The sequence below is a fragment of the Carassius auratus genome, chromosome 3 (genome assembly GCF_003368295.1).
Source record: "Carassius auratus strain Wakin chromosome 3, ASM336829v1, whole genome shotgun sequence".
In the NCBI taxonomy this organism is placed as follows: domain Eukaryota; kingdom Metazoa; phylum Chordata; class Actinopteri; order Cypriniformes; family Cyprinidae; genus Carassius; species Carassius auratus.
In genome coordinates this window covers 24,831,122-24,849,482 of record NC_039245.1, presented here as the reverse complement: position 1 = coordinate 24,849,482, position 18,361 = coordinate 24,831,122, and the positions used below count along the sequence as shown (strand labels likewise).

The 18,361-nt window shown below is 38.4% G+C and overlaps 1 protein-coding gene across 8 annotated transcripts in view; it reads right to left on the bottom strand.

Annotated features, from left to right (window-relative positions):
* Positions 1-18,361, bottom strand: part of LOC113052159 (C-Jun-amino-terminal kinase-interacting protein 4-like) — a 35,798-nt gene that overhangs the window by 3,034 nt on the left and 14,403 nt on the right. For 3 of the 8 annotated variants that reach the window (XM_026216523.1, XM_026216531.1, XM_026216562.1), the window contains 21 exons: positions 17,945-17,956; positions 16,995-17,052; positions 16,760-16,912; positions 16,457-16,511; positions 16,101-16,231; positions 15,799-15,855; positions 15,545-15,709; positions 15,181-15,310; positions 13,752-13,841; positions 13,467-13,619; positions 12,956-13,127; positions 10,581-10,802; positions 7,391-7,574; positions 7,194-7,316; positions 6,139-6,219; positions 5,916-5,983; positions 5,677-5,825; positions 5,380-5,551; positions 825-938; positions 655-687; positions 126-302 (listed from right to left, as the gene is read on the bottom strand). In XM_026216523.1, the coding sequence (XP_026072308.1) occupies positions 126-302; positions 655-687; positions 825-938; positions 5,380-5,551; positions 5,677-5,825; positions 5,916-5,983; positions 6,139-6,219; positions 7,194-7,316; positions 7,391-7,574; positions 10,581-10,802; positions 12,956-13,127; positions 13,467-13,619; positions 13,752-13,841; positions 15,181-15,310; positions 15,545-15,709; positions 15,799-15,855; positions 16,101-16,231; positions 16,457-16,511; positions 16,760-16,912; positions 16,995-17,052; positions 17,945-17,956 (2,499 nt within the window). The remainder of the gene's footprint in view (positions 1-125; positions 303-654; positions 688-824; positions 939-5,379; positions 5,552-5,676; positions 5,826-5,915; positions 5,984-6,138; positions 6,220-7,193; positions 7,317-7,390; positions 7,575-10,580; positions 10,803-12,955; positions 13,128-13,466; positions 13,620-13,751; positions 13,842-15,180; positions 15,311-15,544; positions 15,710-15,798; positions 15,856-16,100; positions 16,232-16,456; positions 16,512-16,759; positions 16,913-16,994; positions 17,053-17,944; positions 17,957-18,361) is intronic. The other 5 variants (XM_026216537.1, XM_026216570.1, XM_026216545.1 and 2 more) reach the window with 4 other exon arrangements.

The following is an 18,361-nucleotide window of genomic DNA, read 5'->3' as shown; positions in this document are numbered from 1 at the left end:
AATGTTCGTCTGTTAATGTCACCATAATGCAACTTACAAAAGCATGCACTTTACTAAACGGGACATTTCCTGGAGTTGACTTTCCCAACAGTCTCTATAATCAATACTGAGTTACTATATATTACCTGGAACTGTAGCAAAGAATTTAACAGCGTCTCTGTGGCCGTGGAAGCAGAGCTGAGCGTGTGCCATGGAGCAGTACGGTACGTACGAGCCCGTCACCGCACCATCCACAGTGTCGTCATACACTCGCACCGTCCCACCGGGACGACAGGCGATCGCTCCTACACTCTTATGAGCCGCTGGGGAAGGAAAAAGATGATGTTTAACCACAAGCATCTAAAGCGTTTAATAGAGCACCAACGGCATAGTTTGTATCTTGCAGAGCAAATGCCTACTAAAATTCAACTGCAACATTTCTGGGATACAGTCATTAATATTAAAGTGTTAAAAGCTCATTTTAGTTGGATGCAGATTCAGTGCTGATCAGCCCAGAAAGATGGGAAATAAGTTGTGAGAGGGGTAGATCTGAGAGGAACTGAGAACTTGTAGGTGAAATACTGAACAAAGCGGAGCATGATGCAGCAAACAAGCAAAGGCAAAGCGGGTTTGTCTCAGAATTAGCCTGCTGCCCACAGTGTGTTTCCCACTCACCCCTCTGACCTAGATATCCACACTGACCCACAGCTACAGAGACAGGAGACGAAGATGACCAGAAGAAGGACGACAGGAAAGAGAAGTGGCCCAAGAGACTGAAACTAATGTTGCCTTCTACATCATATACTGATGAACAGCATGTTTGTGTGTGTGTGTTAGTGGCTTACAGTCTGATAAAGGGATGGAGATGATGACACCATTTCCAGTTCCCACCCACAGCCGGTTACAGGAAACCATTAGAGCCGTGATCCTCACAAAAGAGAAGCCCAGTTTTCCTGTTCCTGTTAAAGACAAGAGGAAGTGCTTTCAGTCTATTTATTCATAACCATAATATAAAAGAGGTCAAATCTTGGAATTGAATGTAATTTTTCGACATACTGTACACTAACATTCAAAAGTTAGCACTTTTCTTTTTAAAGAAACTGATACTTTTATTTAAAAAGAATAAGTTAATGTGAAGATATTTATTATGTTAAAAAAAAATTATATTTTAAATAAACGCTGTTCTCTTGAACTTTATATTCAACAAAGTCTCCTGAAAACAAATGGCTTGTGATTTCCAAAATAAAATGTTAAGCCGTTTTCAACATTGATTGAAAAACATATATAAATAGAAAAAATTTGTATATTGTGATAAAAGTTCATTATTTTCAATAATGTAATGATAAAAATTAAACTTTCATATATTTCAGATTCATTGCACACCAACTGAAATATTTCAGGTCTTTTATTGTTTTAATACTGATTTTAATACTGATACTGATTTTGGCATACAGCTCATGAAAACCCAAAATTCCTATCTCAAAAAATTAGCATATCGTGAAAATGTTCTCTAAACGAGCTATTAACCTAATCATCTGAATCAACTAATTAACTCTAAACACCTGCAAAAGATTCCTGAGGCTTTTAAAAACTCCCAGCCTGTTTCATTACTCAAAACCGCAATCATGGGTAAGACTGCCGACCTGACTGCTGTCCAGAAAGCCATCATTGACACCCTCAAGCGAGAGCGTAAGACACAGAAAGTCATTTCTGAACGAATAGGCTGTTCCCAGAGTGCTGTATCAAGGCACCTCAGTGGGAAGTCTGTGGGAAGGAAAAAGTGTGTCAAAAAACGAGAAGAGGTGACCGGACCCTGAGGAAGATTGTGGAGAAGAACCGATTCCAGACCTTGGGGGATCTGCGGAAGCAGTGGACTGAGTCTGGAGTAGAAACATCCAGAGCCACCGTGCACAGGCGTGTGCAGGAAATGGGCTACAGAGAAGCAGCACTGGACTGTTGCTCAGTGGTCCAAAATACTTTTTTCGGATGAAAGCAAATTTTGCATGTCATTCGGAAATCAAGGTGCCAGAGTCTGGAGGAAGACTGGGGAGAAGGAAATGCCAAAATGCCTGAAGTCCAGTGTCAAGTACCCACAGTCAGTGATGGTCTGGGGTGCCATGTCAGCTGCTGGTGTTGGTCCACTGTGTTTTATCAAAGGCAGGGTCAATGCAGCTAGTTATCAGGAGATTTTGGAGCACTTCATGCTTCCATCTGCTGAAAAGCTTTATGGAGATGAAGATTTCGTTTTTCAGCATGACCTGGCACCTGCTCACAGTGCCAAAACCACTGGTAAATGGTTTACTGACCATGGTATTACTGTGCTCAATTGGCCTGCCAACTCTCCTGACCTGAACCCCATTGAGAATCTGTGGGATATTGTGAAGAGTTGAGAGACGCAAGACCCCAACACTCTGGATGAGCTTAAGGCCGCTATCGAAGCATCCTGGGCCTCCATAACACCTCAGCAGTGCCACAGGCTGATTGCCTCCATGCCACGCCACACTGAAGCAGTCATTTCTGCAAAAGGATTCCCGACCAAGTATTGAGTGCATAACTGGACATTATTATTCGAAGGTTGACTTTATTTTGTATTAAAAACACTTTTCTTTTATTGGTCGGATGAAATATGCTAATTTTTTGAGACAGGCATTTGGGGTTTTCATGAGGTGTATGCCAAAATCATCAGTATTAAAACAATAAAAGACCTGAAATATTTCAGTTGGTGTGCAATGAATCTAAAATATAAGAAAGTTAAATTTTTATCATTACATTATGGAAAATAATGAACTTTTATCACAATATGCTAATTTTTTTAGAAGGACCTGTATATATAACTTTTAAAAATGTTACCGACTCCAAACATTCAAAGGACAATATACATATTATACAATACAAGTTTATTTATATAGCACATTTAAAAACCAATGGTGTTGACCAAAGTGCTTTAAAGGGCTATAAGTCATCGACAATAATGACACAGAATTTAAGCACTAGAGAAACACCAAAAGTAAGATATAAATAAAAATAATCAAATAGAGGAGAACAGCTAGTTACAAAAAAAAATTAATGCCAATATGAGTCAAGGGATAATGAAAGCCAAGGGAAAAAAAAAGAAGTAAATTTTCAAGGCAGATTTAAAAGTTAAAAAGGTTATGGCGGAACTAATGTAGGCTGGAAGGCTATTCCATAACTTAGGACCGATGGCCCCAAATGCGCAATCACCCCTGTTTTTAAGTTTGGCTCTAGGAACATATAGTAAATCAGAGTTCCTAGATCTAAGTGATCTAGACTGAGAAGGTGGATGGTTCTGCAAAGACTTAAAAACAAATAACAAAACGTTGAAATCAATTCTAGACTGGTAACCAATGAAGCGAAATCAGAACTGGTGTAATTTTGAGAAGCCGGGCTGCGGCATTTTGAACTAACTGGAAGCGTGTGTCACAGGTCTGTGAGGCACCAATGTACAAAGAGTTACAATAGTCTCGATGAGACGTTACAAATGCATGCATGGCAGTTTCAAGATTCTTACCAGAAAAAAGGGGCTTAACCTTTGCTAAAAGACGAAGATGATTGATAGAACAAAACCTAACCACAACACAAATCTGCTTATCAAATGTAAGACTGTTATCCAGCAAAACCCCCAGATTCCGAACACAGGTGGTACTGTAAGGTAACAGAGTATCAAGATCAATATCATGAGTGCTGTGATCATTTGAAACAAACAAGATAATTTATCTTGCTCTCATTAAGACCTAAGTTAAGTTTGAGTTCGTCTTAGCACTCAAATATAGGCTTAAAGGCAAGCTTATCATCATGCTTTATTGGCAGATAAATTTATGTCGTCAGTATACAGATGAAAAGATACACCATATCTACATAAAATAGAACCCAACAGTAACGTGTAGAGATTAAACAGTAGCGGGCCAAGAATAGAGCCCTGAGGGATACCAGAACTTAGCTGTTTATTAGAGGAAGAATGGTGCTCGAGGCAGATAGAATAACTCCTATTTGATAAATATGAGCAAAACCATTGGAGCACCGTACCTTGTAGGCACTCACATGATAAGAGAATGTTGTGATCAACCAGGTCAAATGCAGAGTTAAGGTCTAGCAAGACCAAAGCCGCAGACTGCCCAGTATCAGTGGTATTATGTGTTCCACAGAAGAAAGTAAGTGAAATGAGGGGGATGTTGAAGATAATTGACAATTTTTATGAACTAATCCCCTAAATTGAGCAAATTCCCTCTTACAGCTGTGCAGTTATAGATCATTTGATGTTAAGGTTCATTCAGGATAATTGGGCCATTTTCCCCAGGCAAAAAGTGTACCAATTTACCTGAATTCATCCTATATGCTATTCATCTAGTCAAAGTTAGCATTACCCACCTTTCGTTTAATTCAATTAACTTCCATATTGCAGAGAAATGAAGAGGCACGTTGATCTGCCAGTTGCGGGTCTTTAGTGCTGTGAACTCTGCTCATATGTTTGCATAATGATGCATTTAAAAGTTAATGACCAAATGCATCATTATAAAAGTGCACACGGATAACAAAATATAAAATAAAATTTCATCAGGTTAGACATTGATTATCACTCAAACACCTTTCTCTACCTCTCTGTTGGTCTTGCAGTATCCACCATGTTTTTTTTTGTCTCCTTTTTTTAATGCATGTTTGTAGATCTAATCGAATCCTTGTCCAATGAGCAATGGGTCATCAATCTGCACTAATACTCGTACTCATTTCAACACTACATTTTGGGACATACTAATTATATTTTCTAATACTATTTAGGGTTGATAGAATGCGAATTGCGACACAGCAACAAAAAGTCAATACAGGTATCTAAGGCTGGTGCTTCTTTCACGTCTCTCATTTCTCACCACTGAGCTATCGCTCTTTTCTTCAAACACAACTGCTATCATATTGTGCCTCTGTTGCTGACTGTATTTACTGCAAAAGAGGCTTGAAGTAGTATTGTTAAAAGTGTTTGTCTTGTTGCTAAAAAGTATTGCTAATTAACGAAAAGTGTTTGTCATGTTGGTAGAACAACTGTTTTGTAAGCTATAAACGATTTAAGATAACAAACAGGTAAGATCTTAAAATGCTTTCTTAAATAAAAGCTGTGTAACTAGTAATACGACTGTACATTATGCCTCAAACAACAAAAGGCTGTGAGCCTAGAAGTTCAGACAAGATTAATAAGAACTGTTTTTTTCTTTGTTGAAGCTTTGCGTTTAAAGAGCTATTAAAATAGCTCAACTCAAACCAGTATTTTGTGTCTAATTATTTGTAGCCATGCAATAAGCAGGATAATGTACATCCAGCCAGTTATTACGGTTATTATCATCACAGAATAAACCCCTTCAGGCAGAAGAAGGAATAAATTAATATTCTCACCTAACATTTTGCTGACATAAGGCTCAATGTCCACGTCCTGGAGATGCTGGAAGGTGTGAGCGTGGAAGAGGCGGAGGGTGGAGTCTAGCCGGATGGACACCCAGATACCGTCACCCACCAAGGCCAGCTGACGCACCTGACTCTCCTTACGCGGGTGGGCATCGAAAGACTTCTGTTTCACACAAAGAAAAAATAAATAATATCACAAGCAAGTTCAGAAAATTCTTTTTAACCAATACTGCATCCAACACATTTCTCAAAAACGAATGCAGTGAATACGAAGACATAATTCTGAACCTCTATTTTCATAGCTCTGGGCTGAATCACGTAGATCTTGTTCCTGTAGCCGCACCACACTTTATCATGCACAATGGTCATGCAGCGGATCGAGTGATGCGGCCGGCCGAGGTCCAAGAGGTGGTAGTTGGTTAAATCCCACTGGCTGTCTGTAGAAAAGTAGAACGAGGGAGCTTTTAGCAACTAAACCTCAAATTGAGAAGAGAATCTGAATTATTAGTAAACTAACAGTGTCTTACCAAGACCTCTGTGAAAGATGGCCAGTGTACCGTCAGTCAGAGCCACCAAAACACGGCCTTTCACATGTCTGAGTAGAGAAATAAGGTTAAATGTCACCTGAAAACTGAATGAAAGTGCTACTGGGGAAAAAAAAAAAAAATTGTATAGCTAAAAAGCTAAATTCACAAATCACTCCAAAAGTTACACTATATTGCTGAATTAATAATGTCACTTTCAACTTACACAATGTTCAAGATGGAATCCTTCAGCCTGACGGCGTGAAGACACTTCCTCCATCGAGCGACCGATGAGTGCACGTATAAACTACACAAAAGACATTTGCAAGTGACAAATGTTAAACTCTCAGATTGTTAAAACATTAATGTTATGATAGAGTGTACATTAAACAGCTCTCCAAATGATTTCTCAATGCGGTGCAGCCTCTATACTGTAGATCTTGGTCAAAGTACACTACATTTAATTTGGCACGTGTTAATTGTTCAGCTAACAAAAATAAAACTGACAATTTAATAATTAAGACAATTGGTAGCGCTCTATGATATCTGTTTTAATGCTTTCCCAAATTTAGTTTTTCCAAAATTATTTGGTGCTTGCAAAACATTTCTAGATTCTCTTTTATAATATTTTTTTGTTCACCTAAAACAGTGGAAATAAAATATTAATCATAAATTCATTTTAACTTAAAAAAAAAAAAAAAAATCAGCCTTTAAAAATGTAATCATCTGAAAACAGAACAACTGTTTTACAATAAAACATTGGATTTAAAAATAATAATAATTATTATTATTATCAAATAAAGTGCAGAATATTTTTATGTTTTTCATAAATTTAAATACTTATTTAAATTCTTGTTTGGATGATGTCCCTTAAAAACAGGTCAATGTATTATTATTATTAAAGTGGAGAAGTGGATTTTACTGCATATAAGTGATACATTTACATCAAGTGTTTATTTTGGCAGAGCAAGGTCTGGAGATGAAGTTCATGTAGAGTTCCTTCACATCGTGAGACGACAGATGCTGAAAACACCATGAGCGTCACGCATGCTTGAGTACGTGTAGTAAATGAAACCGTGCCATTCATTCACTCACACAGAGACACGCAGAACAGCCAGACTGGATGTTTAAATGAAGTCACAGACACAAGGCCACATCTCAGTTTGAATGTAATTTACTATGCAGCCCTACTCCTGATTTAATCTGCCATTTTCACATCATGGAAAACATACGGCTTTTTTGTTGTGAGTGTGTTTGTGTATTAGCGTGCGTGTCTCTCACCAGCCGTCCTGAGCCCCTAGCCACATGGTAGGCAGTGCGCTGCTCATCCGCTGGGTCTCTTCTTCTTCCAGATTTGTCTTTTCGCCTGCTGAGGCCGTATCGTGCCTGTCCTGATCAGACTCCCTGACAACGAACCCAACCAAGGATGAGTTCTCATCCAAATCTGGATATAGATCAACAGTGATAAAGTGACTCACCTGTGGTTATCGCTCCCTGCTGAAGCCCCAGAAGACTCTGTTCCCAGCGGGTCTGTAAACACGTGCTCCGTGTAGATCCCTGGCTGACTGGTGTCCTGTCCCGGGCTCTCCTGGTCTTCCTCAGTGGCCTCCGTAGCCTCCTCCGCTGCAGGGACCCCTTCTTCACTGGGAGCTCTGGAAAGATCTACAACAGAGGAACTTCTGTCTAGAGTTGTTCCGATTCCGATACTAGTATCGGAAATATCTCCGATACCACAACAAATTCTGGCATCGGCATCGGCGAGTACATGAATCCATATACCGATCCGATACCATTTTCTTATGACCGCAAGCTTTGCCTAACCGCTGCACGGTTCTTCTTCGCTGCTCAAAATGCATTGAAAACACAGGAAGTTGTGCTGTGTTGCCACAAGCAACCCCTGTTTAGAGCAGCGAAGAAGAAATGAAAACGCGTTAGCAGCCCTTATCTATATATGACTGGATCACTCATCACATTCTAAACTGCCAAAACACAGTGAAGCCGCTACTATATTATAGATCAGTGGTTAGCAGTATGTCTCTGTAGTACCGGTAGTTACAGACTCTCGAGTATATTCAGTACCGGCAACTGCGTTCAGTCGCTTCCGTGTAAGTCAAAACGCAGGGCTCCAGACAGTAGCCGAATATATACTAGTGTCTGTGAATATTAAACTGCAAAATACTATTTAAATATTACTCCCGCAAAATCTACATCTCTGTGGGTGACTGGCACAGATGCGCGAGAGCTCGCTGTTTTGTAGTCTCTGCTGTGTGTCATGAGGACACGAACGCATAAACCGTCACTTCATGAGAATTTACCGTTTCATTTGAGAATACTGTCATATCATAAACACAGACACTCAAAGATATTCATGGCAGCCCATTAAAATAAATGTTTGGTTTACATGAGTAAATTGACAATATATAAAGCTACTGTTGTAGCCTACAGTAATAATAATACATCTCTATAATAATAATAATTATGCCTAGATGGTTGCTTGTTTTTTACTTGTTTTTTACTTGTTAGAGATTATCTGATTAATAGATCTTTTTTTATATTCCTAGACTTATTTGTTGCAGTTTTTTTATACAGTTATATTGTAAAACTTAAATACCTTTTTTAGTTTGCGGTGTTAGATTTTTGGCTGCATTTGAAGTTCTTTTTTGCATAAGAAAATAAATAATACTGTCAAATTCATGTTAGATAATAAAAATACTGTAATAAATACAGTAGTTCACCATGTATTTGTTCATGTTTTATTGAGGGATCTGTCTGAAGCACACCATAAAAAAATTCTAGCAATTTACACAGGGCTAGTAGTATATACAGCTGTATATACAGATATACACCCAGGTATCGGATCAGTACTCGGTATCGGCCGATACCCTGAGCCCAGGTATCGGAATCGGTATCGGGAAGAGAAAAAGGGTATCGGAACATCTCTACTTCTGTCACATTTCCTTTTAACCCCTATAAAGCCTAGTGTATCATATCGGAGAAGCAGGTTTCTGGGACCTTACATGGCCAACACTTGAAAGATGTGTCGTCTGGTTGATTGAGGTTTATATTTTATTAGCAAGTAAAAGCATTTCTAGTATCATTCGAAAAGCATCCATCTTCACGTTGTCTTTTTGATGTGAAATCTTTACTGATGTTTTTAAGCATTAATGACTTTTATATTGTTAATATTGTAATATTTCAAGATGAACACTTGATGGATCGAAGCAAAGGTTTACTTGATTATCAATACAGACCAAAAGTTTGGAAACATTACTATTTTTAATGTTTTTTAAAGAAGTTTCTTCCGCTCATCAAGCCTGCATTTATTTGACCAAAAATACAGAAACACATTTAATATTGTGAAATATTATTACAACTTAAAATAATTGTTTTTAAATGTATTATACTTTAGTTATCATTTATTTCTGTGATGCAAAGCTGAATTTTTAGGATCATTATCACATGATCCTTTAGAAATTATTCTAATATAATGATTCATTATCAAAGTTGGAAACAGTTCTGCTGCTTCATATTTTTTCAGAACATGTGGTACTTTTTTAGGATACTTTGATGAATAAAAAGTAAAAAAAATAAAGAAAAAAAGAAGCTATGTTTTTAAAATATAAATATTTTGTAATAACAATATACAATACTGGTCAGTAATTTGGGATACGTAATTATTTTTCTTTTTTTTTATAAAATCAATACTTTTATTCAGCAAGGATTTGTTAAATTGATAAAAAGTGATAGTAAAGAAAATATAATATTATAATTTTATTGATCAAATATATTAGCCAGCAGAACTGTTTCCAACACTCATAATAAATCAGAATATTAGAATATTAGAATTTCTAAATGATCATGTGATAGACTGATGTTACATGTGACACTGAAGGCTGGAGTAATGATGCTGAAAATTCAGCTTTGCGTCACAGGAAGAAATTATTTTTTTAAAGTATATTCAAATAGAAAATTATTATTTTAAGTTGTAATAATATTTCACAATATTTCTGTTTTTTCTGTATTTTTGATCAAATAAATGCAGGCTTGATGAGCAGGAGAAACTTCTTTCGAAAACATTTAAAATAGTAATGTTTCCAAACTTTTGGTCTGTGATGAAAAAAAAAAAAATATATATATATATATATATTTGTAATAAAATTAAATATATAAATACATATATAAATGTATCGAATGAGATACAGCAGGTTTTTGAGGAACATTTATTATTCTCTCAATCATCACTGTATTGCATTCCATGTTTTGCCCCACAATAAAAACTACAGAGCTTTGTTTATAAAACTAAGCATTTAAATAGTATATTACTAAGATATATTACTGGACAATAAATAGTGATAACATTTCAAGTCCTCTGTTACTCACAGGAAAACATAACAGGATTTAATCTTACTTTTTGTACATATAAATATCAGCAACAGTTTTGGCATCTGTCAACAGTTTTGGCATCTGAAATCTGAATCAGTTTTTTCCCATTGAAGTATGAGATGTGAATTTTTAATTCCATTTTGTTCAAATTCAGTTTTTCGGACTATAACTTCACCTATCAGAACTAACAACAGCTTATCCAAACAAATAGTCTGAACTACTGCTTCTATGAAAACTTATCAAAACTTAACTTTAATTCACAGTGAGGTTTAAGTCCGTTCTTACCACTTCCTCTGGCCGGACTCTGTTCTGCTGAGCGTTGGGTGGTCCCTGTGCTGCCCGTCTGAGAGCCTGTGCTGGACTCTTCAACACTGCAGCCCACCGCTGACACGTCACTCAACACCCCCTCACTGCCCTGAGAGCTGCCACTGGCCAATAAAGCGTCTGGCCCCGCCTCCGGGTCCTGAGGGATCTCCTCCCCTGCAGGACAGTCTGTCTCCAAGACTCCTGGAGATCACAATACACTACCTGAACAACATGACTGAACTCATTTAGATCTCATGCTATAGTCATTAGCTTCTTAGACGTTAATTGTATTAATGATGTGAATCATTTCTCCACTCCCATTTCCATCAACCCCAAACGTGTGACAACAAAGGCAAGTGTACATTTACAGACACTACTGGCTTTGCCACATCATACTTACCACTGCATACACTCCTGCAGAACTGCAAGCAACAAAACATGTGCACTTACTTCAAGCTCAATTTCTACTGAAACAAATATATTGTCTCTGGTGTCATGTGACTAATGATGCTAAAAGGCTATCTAAGAGCCATTAACAATGATGTACACTGAGTTATATGTTCCTATTCGATTATTAAACAACAGGTTTGGGATTATCTAGTGATTTTTCATGAAATTTTGAAGGGGGTTCCAGTACAATGTAATCTTTTGGAAACACAATGTGCCCCAGGTTTACATTAATTTCACATTTACATAATTCCCCCATGTTTTTCTTGAGACAAGGTTACAGTATTTACAGTATAAACCCAGAAACTTGTCATTTATTTCACTTCTTATGTTTATTTTGTAGTTCTCTGCCAGATACATGTTTAAAATGTTGGAAAGGTCTTTTAGAGTTATAATTACAAAAATGATAAAATGTTTTTATTGATTGGTTTCATAAAAAAAAAGTGCAAATATAATGTGGCAGGGGGGGCGTGGTTTAGCGAAGTCTGCAGCGGGAGAGAGAATCAGGAGACGAGCGGTAAGTGAGTGGTTTGGGCAAAAATTATCATCACCTGTTTCTCGTTCTAGTAATTGGCGTGGAGAGAGTATAAAACGCCAGGAGAAACGGATGCAAGCGAGAGAGAGACGGACTGCTGACCCGAACCGGAGACGGAAAACCGGAAGGAGTAAACCGGAAGTTTGACAGAGCGTGTCAGAATAAGAGTCACCGTTTGGGTGTTTGTGATTTTCTTTGTTCTTTGTTTAGTTTTGGTTAAATAAATACGTCAGCAGTCCAGCCGACCCCTTTGTCCTCTTCCTTGCCACACGAACTTACTACACTGGTGCCGAAACCCGGGAAGGAAGAAGGACCACATGGTGGCGTGCCCAGGGGTCGGCGCACCCCCACCTGCTAACTCTCTCTCTCCTTCTCTCTCTCTCCCCCCTCTCTCTCTCGCCCTGTCCCTCTCCCTAGGTCCCGTCCACCCGGCCCTCCTCGTGTCCCGCCCCGGGGGCGGGGCGGGATCGACCATGGACACTTCGGGAGCCCAAGGGCCCCGCCCAGGGGGGCAGGGATTGTGCCTGCTGGGGGGGACAGTGCTTCCGTTTCTCCACTCTCTCCGCGCCAATTCTCCAATCCACTCCCTGCCACTGGGGCGGCGGGTAGGTCTGGGCTGGCCTGTTGGCGTTGCGGGGACCCGGAGCATTTCGTGGACAGGTGTCCAGCGATGGAGGTGGGGACGATGATCCGGGTCCCGGATGTCCCACAGGTCACCCCCGGTCAGGCTGACGAGAAACAGGTGATGATAATTTTTGCCCAAACCACTCACTTACCGCTCGTCTCCTGATTCTCTCTCCCGCTGCAGACTTCGCTAAACCACGCCCCCCCTGCCACATGTAACATTAACCTTCAAATTGTGCAAATTGAATCTGCTAATTGAAAATACATTTAATGGAAATGAGACAATTTCGCAAATTGGCCAAACTGCAACAGAAACTGTTTGTGTTTTTCCACTTTTTCTTTCAGCCATGCCACGCACTTTTCTGAAGCGGCTCTCTGTGTGGTTTCTGTAAAGATACATGCATACGCTTCCTTTGAATAAATATAGCCAAAATCCATTGCCATCGCGAGAGGCAAAAGGTTGCTTTTTAGTTGCCGTCATTTCGCAATATAAAAACATTTATAAAATATAATGGAAACGCTCCTACTATAAAAACTAAACTGAGGTTTAAGCCCAATTTCAACAAACAAATACTTTTTTTACTCCATTTATTCATCCGGACACTAGTTTGGTTTGAGTTGGCTCTTTTAAAGATTGAAAACGGAGTAACTACTTCTACTGAAATCAAAGCGTGGTCTCTCCGTTTTGTTTTGTTTTGCCTGGATGTCTTAGCAGCATCAATACGAGACGTCCTCAAGAAATGTATACCTGGTACGCTGGCGATGCACAGCACGCGCGAGTTACAGACGTAGAAGCTGTCCAGCAGGTCATCGGGTCGTGTCACATCCATGATCATCACCTTTGTGGAGGAGTGAGTGCTCGTACAGATCCAAACACGACTGGACATCTCCACGTGCACCGTCTGCTCCCGCTCCTGCTCCTGTCAACACACACAGCATCACCAACACTGGACATGTTAACCCATGAGACTCTCTTTATTTTGTTCGTCAAGATCTCTTGCATCAAAACTAGTCTTTATTTAGTCTAGTTGGAACGTTTTGCACGCTCTCTCTGAATTATAGGTTTGTGCCACTGTGCATTTCTGTATGTATATAGCTTTAATGTGTAAACGACCTTTATTATTATCAGTATTTTATCGTGAAATACTGAAAAGGGTGTTCATATGCTAATGAGCTCATACTAGTGTGTTGTTGTTGATCTACATCAAGCTCTTTTACGTCAAACGTGGCCCCTTTAGCAGTTTCGAGCACTCTTTTACCGTAGGCTCCTGCTCCAGCTGATCTAGGCTGCTCTGAGAGCCTTTCCTCTGTTTGGGGGCGTCCGTTTCCCCCGTGGACTCTTCACCAGAGACGCCAGAGCTTCCCTCACATGAGCGTCCACCTGAGAGGTTCACTCCAGCGGCACACAGGAGCTACGCAGGGATATCAGAGGCCGAATTCACACGGACTGAGACTTCAGAAACGTACGTGTATGTTCTTAACAAACAAAACGACTGAAGTACGCTGATTTCACTTGTGATTTTAATTCATTCGTCTTTATTCACCTTCATAGAAGCATCTTTCTGCTCCAGTGGCCTGAGACACACAGGAACAGGAAGGTTTATTTTGTTCTCCGCTTGGCCACCATTAGCAACCTATAAAGAACAGGATAGAAATTATAATTTTATGAAAAGCAGAGAATGTGGAATTATTAAATATAATGTAGCAAATGGTTCTTAAAAGAAAGATAACACTATAATTACAGATATATTTATAAATAAAATCAGAAACTATGATTACAAAGCAGTAGCACTGATTTGAAATATAATTCTGAACTTACAAAATATAAATAAATAATAAAATATTATATTATATTATATTATATATATATATAATACAGTGTACATGTACAGGCCAAAAGTTTGGAAACATTACTATTTTTAAAGAAGATTCTTCTGCTCATCAAGCCTGCATTTATTTGATCAAAAATACAGAAAAAAACTGTAATATTGTGAAATATTATTACAACTTAAAATAATAGTTTTCTATTTGAATATACTTTTAAAAAATAATTTCTTCCTGTGATGCAAAGCTGAATTTTCAGCATCATTACTCCAGCCTTCAGTGTCACATGTAACATCAGTCAATCACATGATCATTTAGAAATCATTCTAATATTCTGATTTATTATGAGTGTTGTGAAACAGTTCTGCTGTCTAATATATTTGATCAATAAAAGGTTAAAAAGAACTGCATTTATTCAAAATAAATAAAAAAAATCTAATAATATATATTCTAATAATATATTTTCTTTACTATCACTTTTTATCAATTTAACACATCCTTGCTGAATAGAAGTATTGATTGTATTTATTTTTTTTAAAAAGGAAAAAAAAAATTACTGACCAGTAGTATATTTTGTTATTACAAAATATTTATATTTTAAAAACATAGCTTCTTTTTTTTTTCTTTTTTTTTGTGTGATAATAATCCTAAAAATTCAGCTTTGCATCACATAAATAAATGATAATTTAAAGCATAATACATTTAAAAACAATTATTTTAAATTGTAATAATATATCACAATATTACAGTCTTTTTCTGTATTTTTGATCAAATAAATGCAGGCTTGATGAGCAGAAGAAACTTCATTAAAAACATTAAAAATAGTAATGTTTCCAAACTTTTGGTCTGTACTGTATATATATATATATATATATATATATATATATATATATATATATATATATATATATATATATATATATATATATATATATATATATATATATATATATATATATATATATATATATATACACATACATATACACATACATACATACACACACACACACACACATACATACAAAAAAAATCATTTTATATAAAAAAAATAATACGCACATAACAGCACTATGATTTGCTAGAATGTTGTAATAATAAACACATTATAGTTCTGGACCTCCAAAATCAAATCAAATCTAATTGTGCCTTGTATTTGCCCGGGAGACTCCAGCCGTGTGCTGTGACCCTGCCGTCCTCCTTCTGAACGTGGGCTTTCACGTGCTGGTATTGAGCGCGCTTCTGCTCCCGGCGGGACAGGGACCCACTCGAGTCCACCCTGATGGAAGAGGAGGGCATTAAAGCATGATGAACTGTGTCATACAAGTTAACACACAACAAGTTTGTCATATTCTAGATTTATATGGCTTTCAACAGATGGGTCATGACCCACCAAAATATGTAAATAAAAAATATGGCATTTTGGTTTCACTGTAGTTTTGTTGCTGTATTTGTTTGCCTCTTGATGCACAAATAAAAAGATATTTAACTTTTAAAAATATGTTTGACTTACTCTTCTTTGAGGAAGTCGAACGTTTTGGACTTCTCTCTTGGGAACTGGGAGAAGGTGTTGCTCTTTTTCATGATGCTGGGTTGGTTGTACTTGATGCTGGAGGGTACAGCTCTCGCTGTGCTGCCGGACGTTGAAGAACTGGAGGAACTGAACAGGCGACTGAAGCTGAAACGGGACACACAGGACGACAGGTGTGAAGAGACCGAGCTCACGTGCGTGATCTGTGTGACTAACGTTTGAGATAAGGCTCTCACAATTGCCTGATGCTTGACCTCTTCTTCTCTGCACCTTCAGAGTTTTCCCGTGACGCTCTGTTGAAACACAAGACACAGCACTGTTGGAGAGCCCAGAGCATGTCTCCATGTGCCAGAGTGGGCTTTTAGGGTTCAACAGCCAGAAAAACTGCTCTACTTTCTTGTTTCAATTAGTTTTGAGAACAGAACTCAAGCGGAACATAAAAAAGATGGTGTGGTCAGACACCGAAGACAGCAGAAATAAACAGGCTGCCGTCTGAAAAAAAGACAGAGATATTAATTTGGAGCTATCCTTTGTTTACCGGATCATTTCCGTCCACCTGACGGCCTCCTGCAGCTCCATCAGTCTCTCCTTGTACTGGTTTCGCTCCATCAGGACTCGAGCCATCTCCACCCGCGTGAACCTCCTCCTCTGAGCTGTGGGCACATCGCTCTGCGGACACCCACCGGACGAGGAGACCATGTTACAAACACCATTTGGGCCTAACAGTTATTCTTTCAACACGTCTTAGTCACTGCATGCTGTTTTAAAAAGACTACTGTAATATAGTGAACTAGTACATGAACAGTTCGCCTAAGAATGTATTCTGAATATGTTTTAGAGAGTAAGAGCAACATTTTCTTATATTTATTGCGGTACTAAAATATTAATACTTACCTCATCTTCTTCTTTATTATTGTTCTGTTTGATCACCTCTGCCTCTGCTTTCACTCTGTGTTATGAAATATTCTTATAAGTCCCACATTTTCAGTGCACTTGTACAGTTCAGTTACAAATTTATCTACAGTCCATGCAGCTCATGAAAAAGATGCACATTAATGTGATAACCACCTGAATAAGTCATGTTTGATTCATCCTAAAACTCGGCTACTACCACATCATAACTAGATCTTGAACAACTGCATATGAATGCAGCCCTTTGGTGTTTCTTTGTATTATTTGGATGCAACAATGACTCACTTTTTGAGTTCCTCCTCCAGCTCCTTGTTTTTCTCCTCTAGTTTGGCTTTGGCCTGCAAAACCGCATCCATCTCCCCCCGAAGAACATCCTTCTCACAGGAGAGCTCGTCCACACGGGCGATCAGATCGTTCTTCACCACGTTCAATGCATTTCTGCAAACACAAACAGTGCGCCGTCAACAACAATGCAACACACCACAGCAAATAAACTGTAAAAAGCTACAATATTTCTCACTTTGTCTCAAGCAGCTGCACATTTTCATGAATGAGATTCTCCACCTCACGACCCATGCCTGCAGGATACAACACATAATGCTAAATAACAGTACAGCCAAGGCAAACTGACGATAAAAGCACAAGGTTGGAGATGAGTTTTTAATGCCCTGTGTTTTCGGGTTAGACAGGCCACTGAATGATCTTAAAGGACAGACTGGGGTGTGAAAGTGCATGCACTGCGTGTGTTCGACAGAGAGACAGACACATGGAGAGTGAAACAGGAATGGATGAGCTGTGAGGTGAGAGTTAACCAAGAGATGCTATAAAGAGTGATCAGACTGCTAACAGCAAAAACTAGGCCCACACGACAAAACAAAGCTCATCACAAACAGGTTTTCTACGAGCTGAGGAGGCCAATACTTCTATAAAAAAGGTGCACAGTGTCATTCACACAAACACTAAACCCCATCATGGTGACACATTATACTGAAATGATGCAATAAACATTAATGTAACAACTTCTGGAGCACGTTTCACAAAGGAGGTTTAGTGAAAACTCTGAGTATGTTAACCCTGAAATGAGGGAAACTCTAGGTTTTCTGTTTCAGAATGGGAGGTTTGCCAAACCTGAGAAAGCGGGGTAAGTCAAGCCGGTTTCTGAAAGAGAGCTAACTTATACTGAGAATGATTTTTAGAACGATATCTTTATCGCTATCTTTATAGATATCGGCCTTGGTGTAAACAGGACTTAACACCATCATTGTGCTCTACATCATGTTATAGTAGAGGGAAAAGTTCATATCATGTTGCTGCCACAAGGTTGTCACTATATGCTACTGTATGATACAGTTAAAGAGGAAAGTATGGGGAAGTGTGAGGAACGAGTGAAAGATTCAGATGCAAAAATGATGCTAATTGAAACACAAGCAAAGGTTCTCTGACAGAAAGAAGCAAGGATGTCATACACACCAGAGTACTCCACTGCGGTTAGAGGAAACAACAGGACGAGAGGGAGAGGAGAGAGAAATCTGGGTAAGTTCAACATGCAGAAAAGAGCATCATGGGACTGTGCCACCATCACAGAGCTCATCTCATTATGATGGCAAATGGCACATACAGTATTTAAAGGAATAGCTCACCTAAAAATGAAAATATGCTCACCCTCAGGATATTCAAGATGTAGAGGAGTTTGATTATTCATCAGAACAGATTTGGACAAATGTAGCATTGCATCACTTGCTCACTAATGTATCCTCTGCAGTGAATGGGTGCCATCAGAATGAGAGTCAAAACAACTGATAAAAACATCACAATAATCCACAAGACTCCAGTGCATCAATGAATATCTTGTAAAGTGAAAAGAAACAAATCCATCAAAATGTTTTT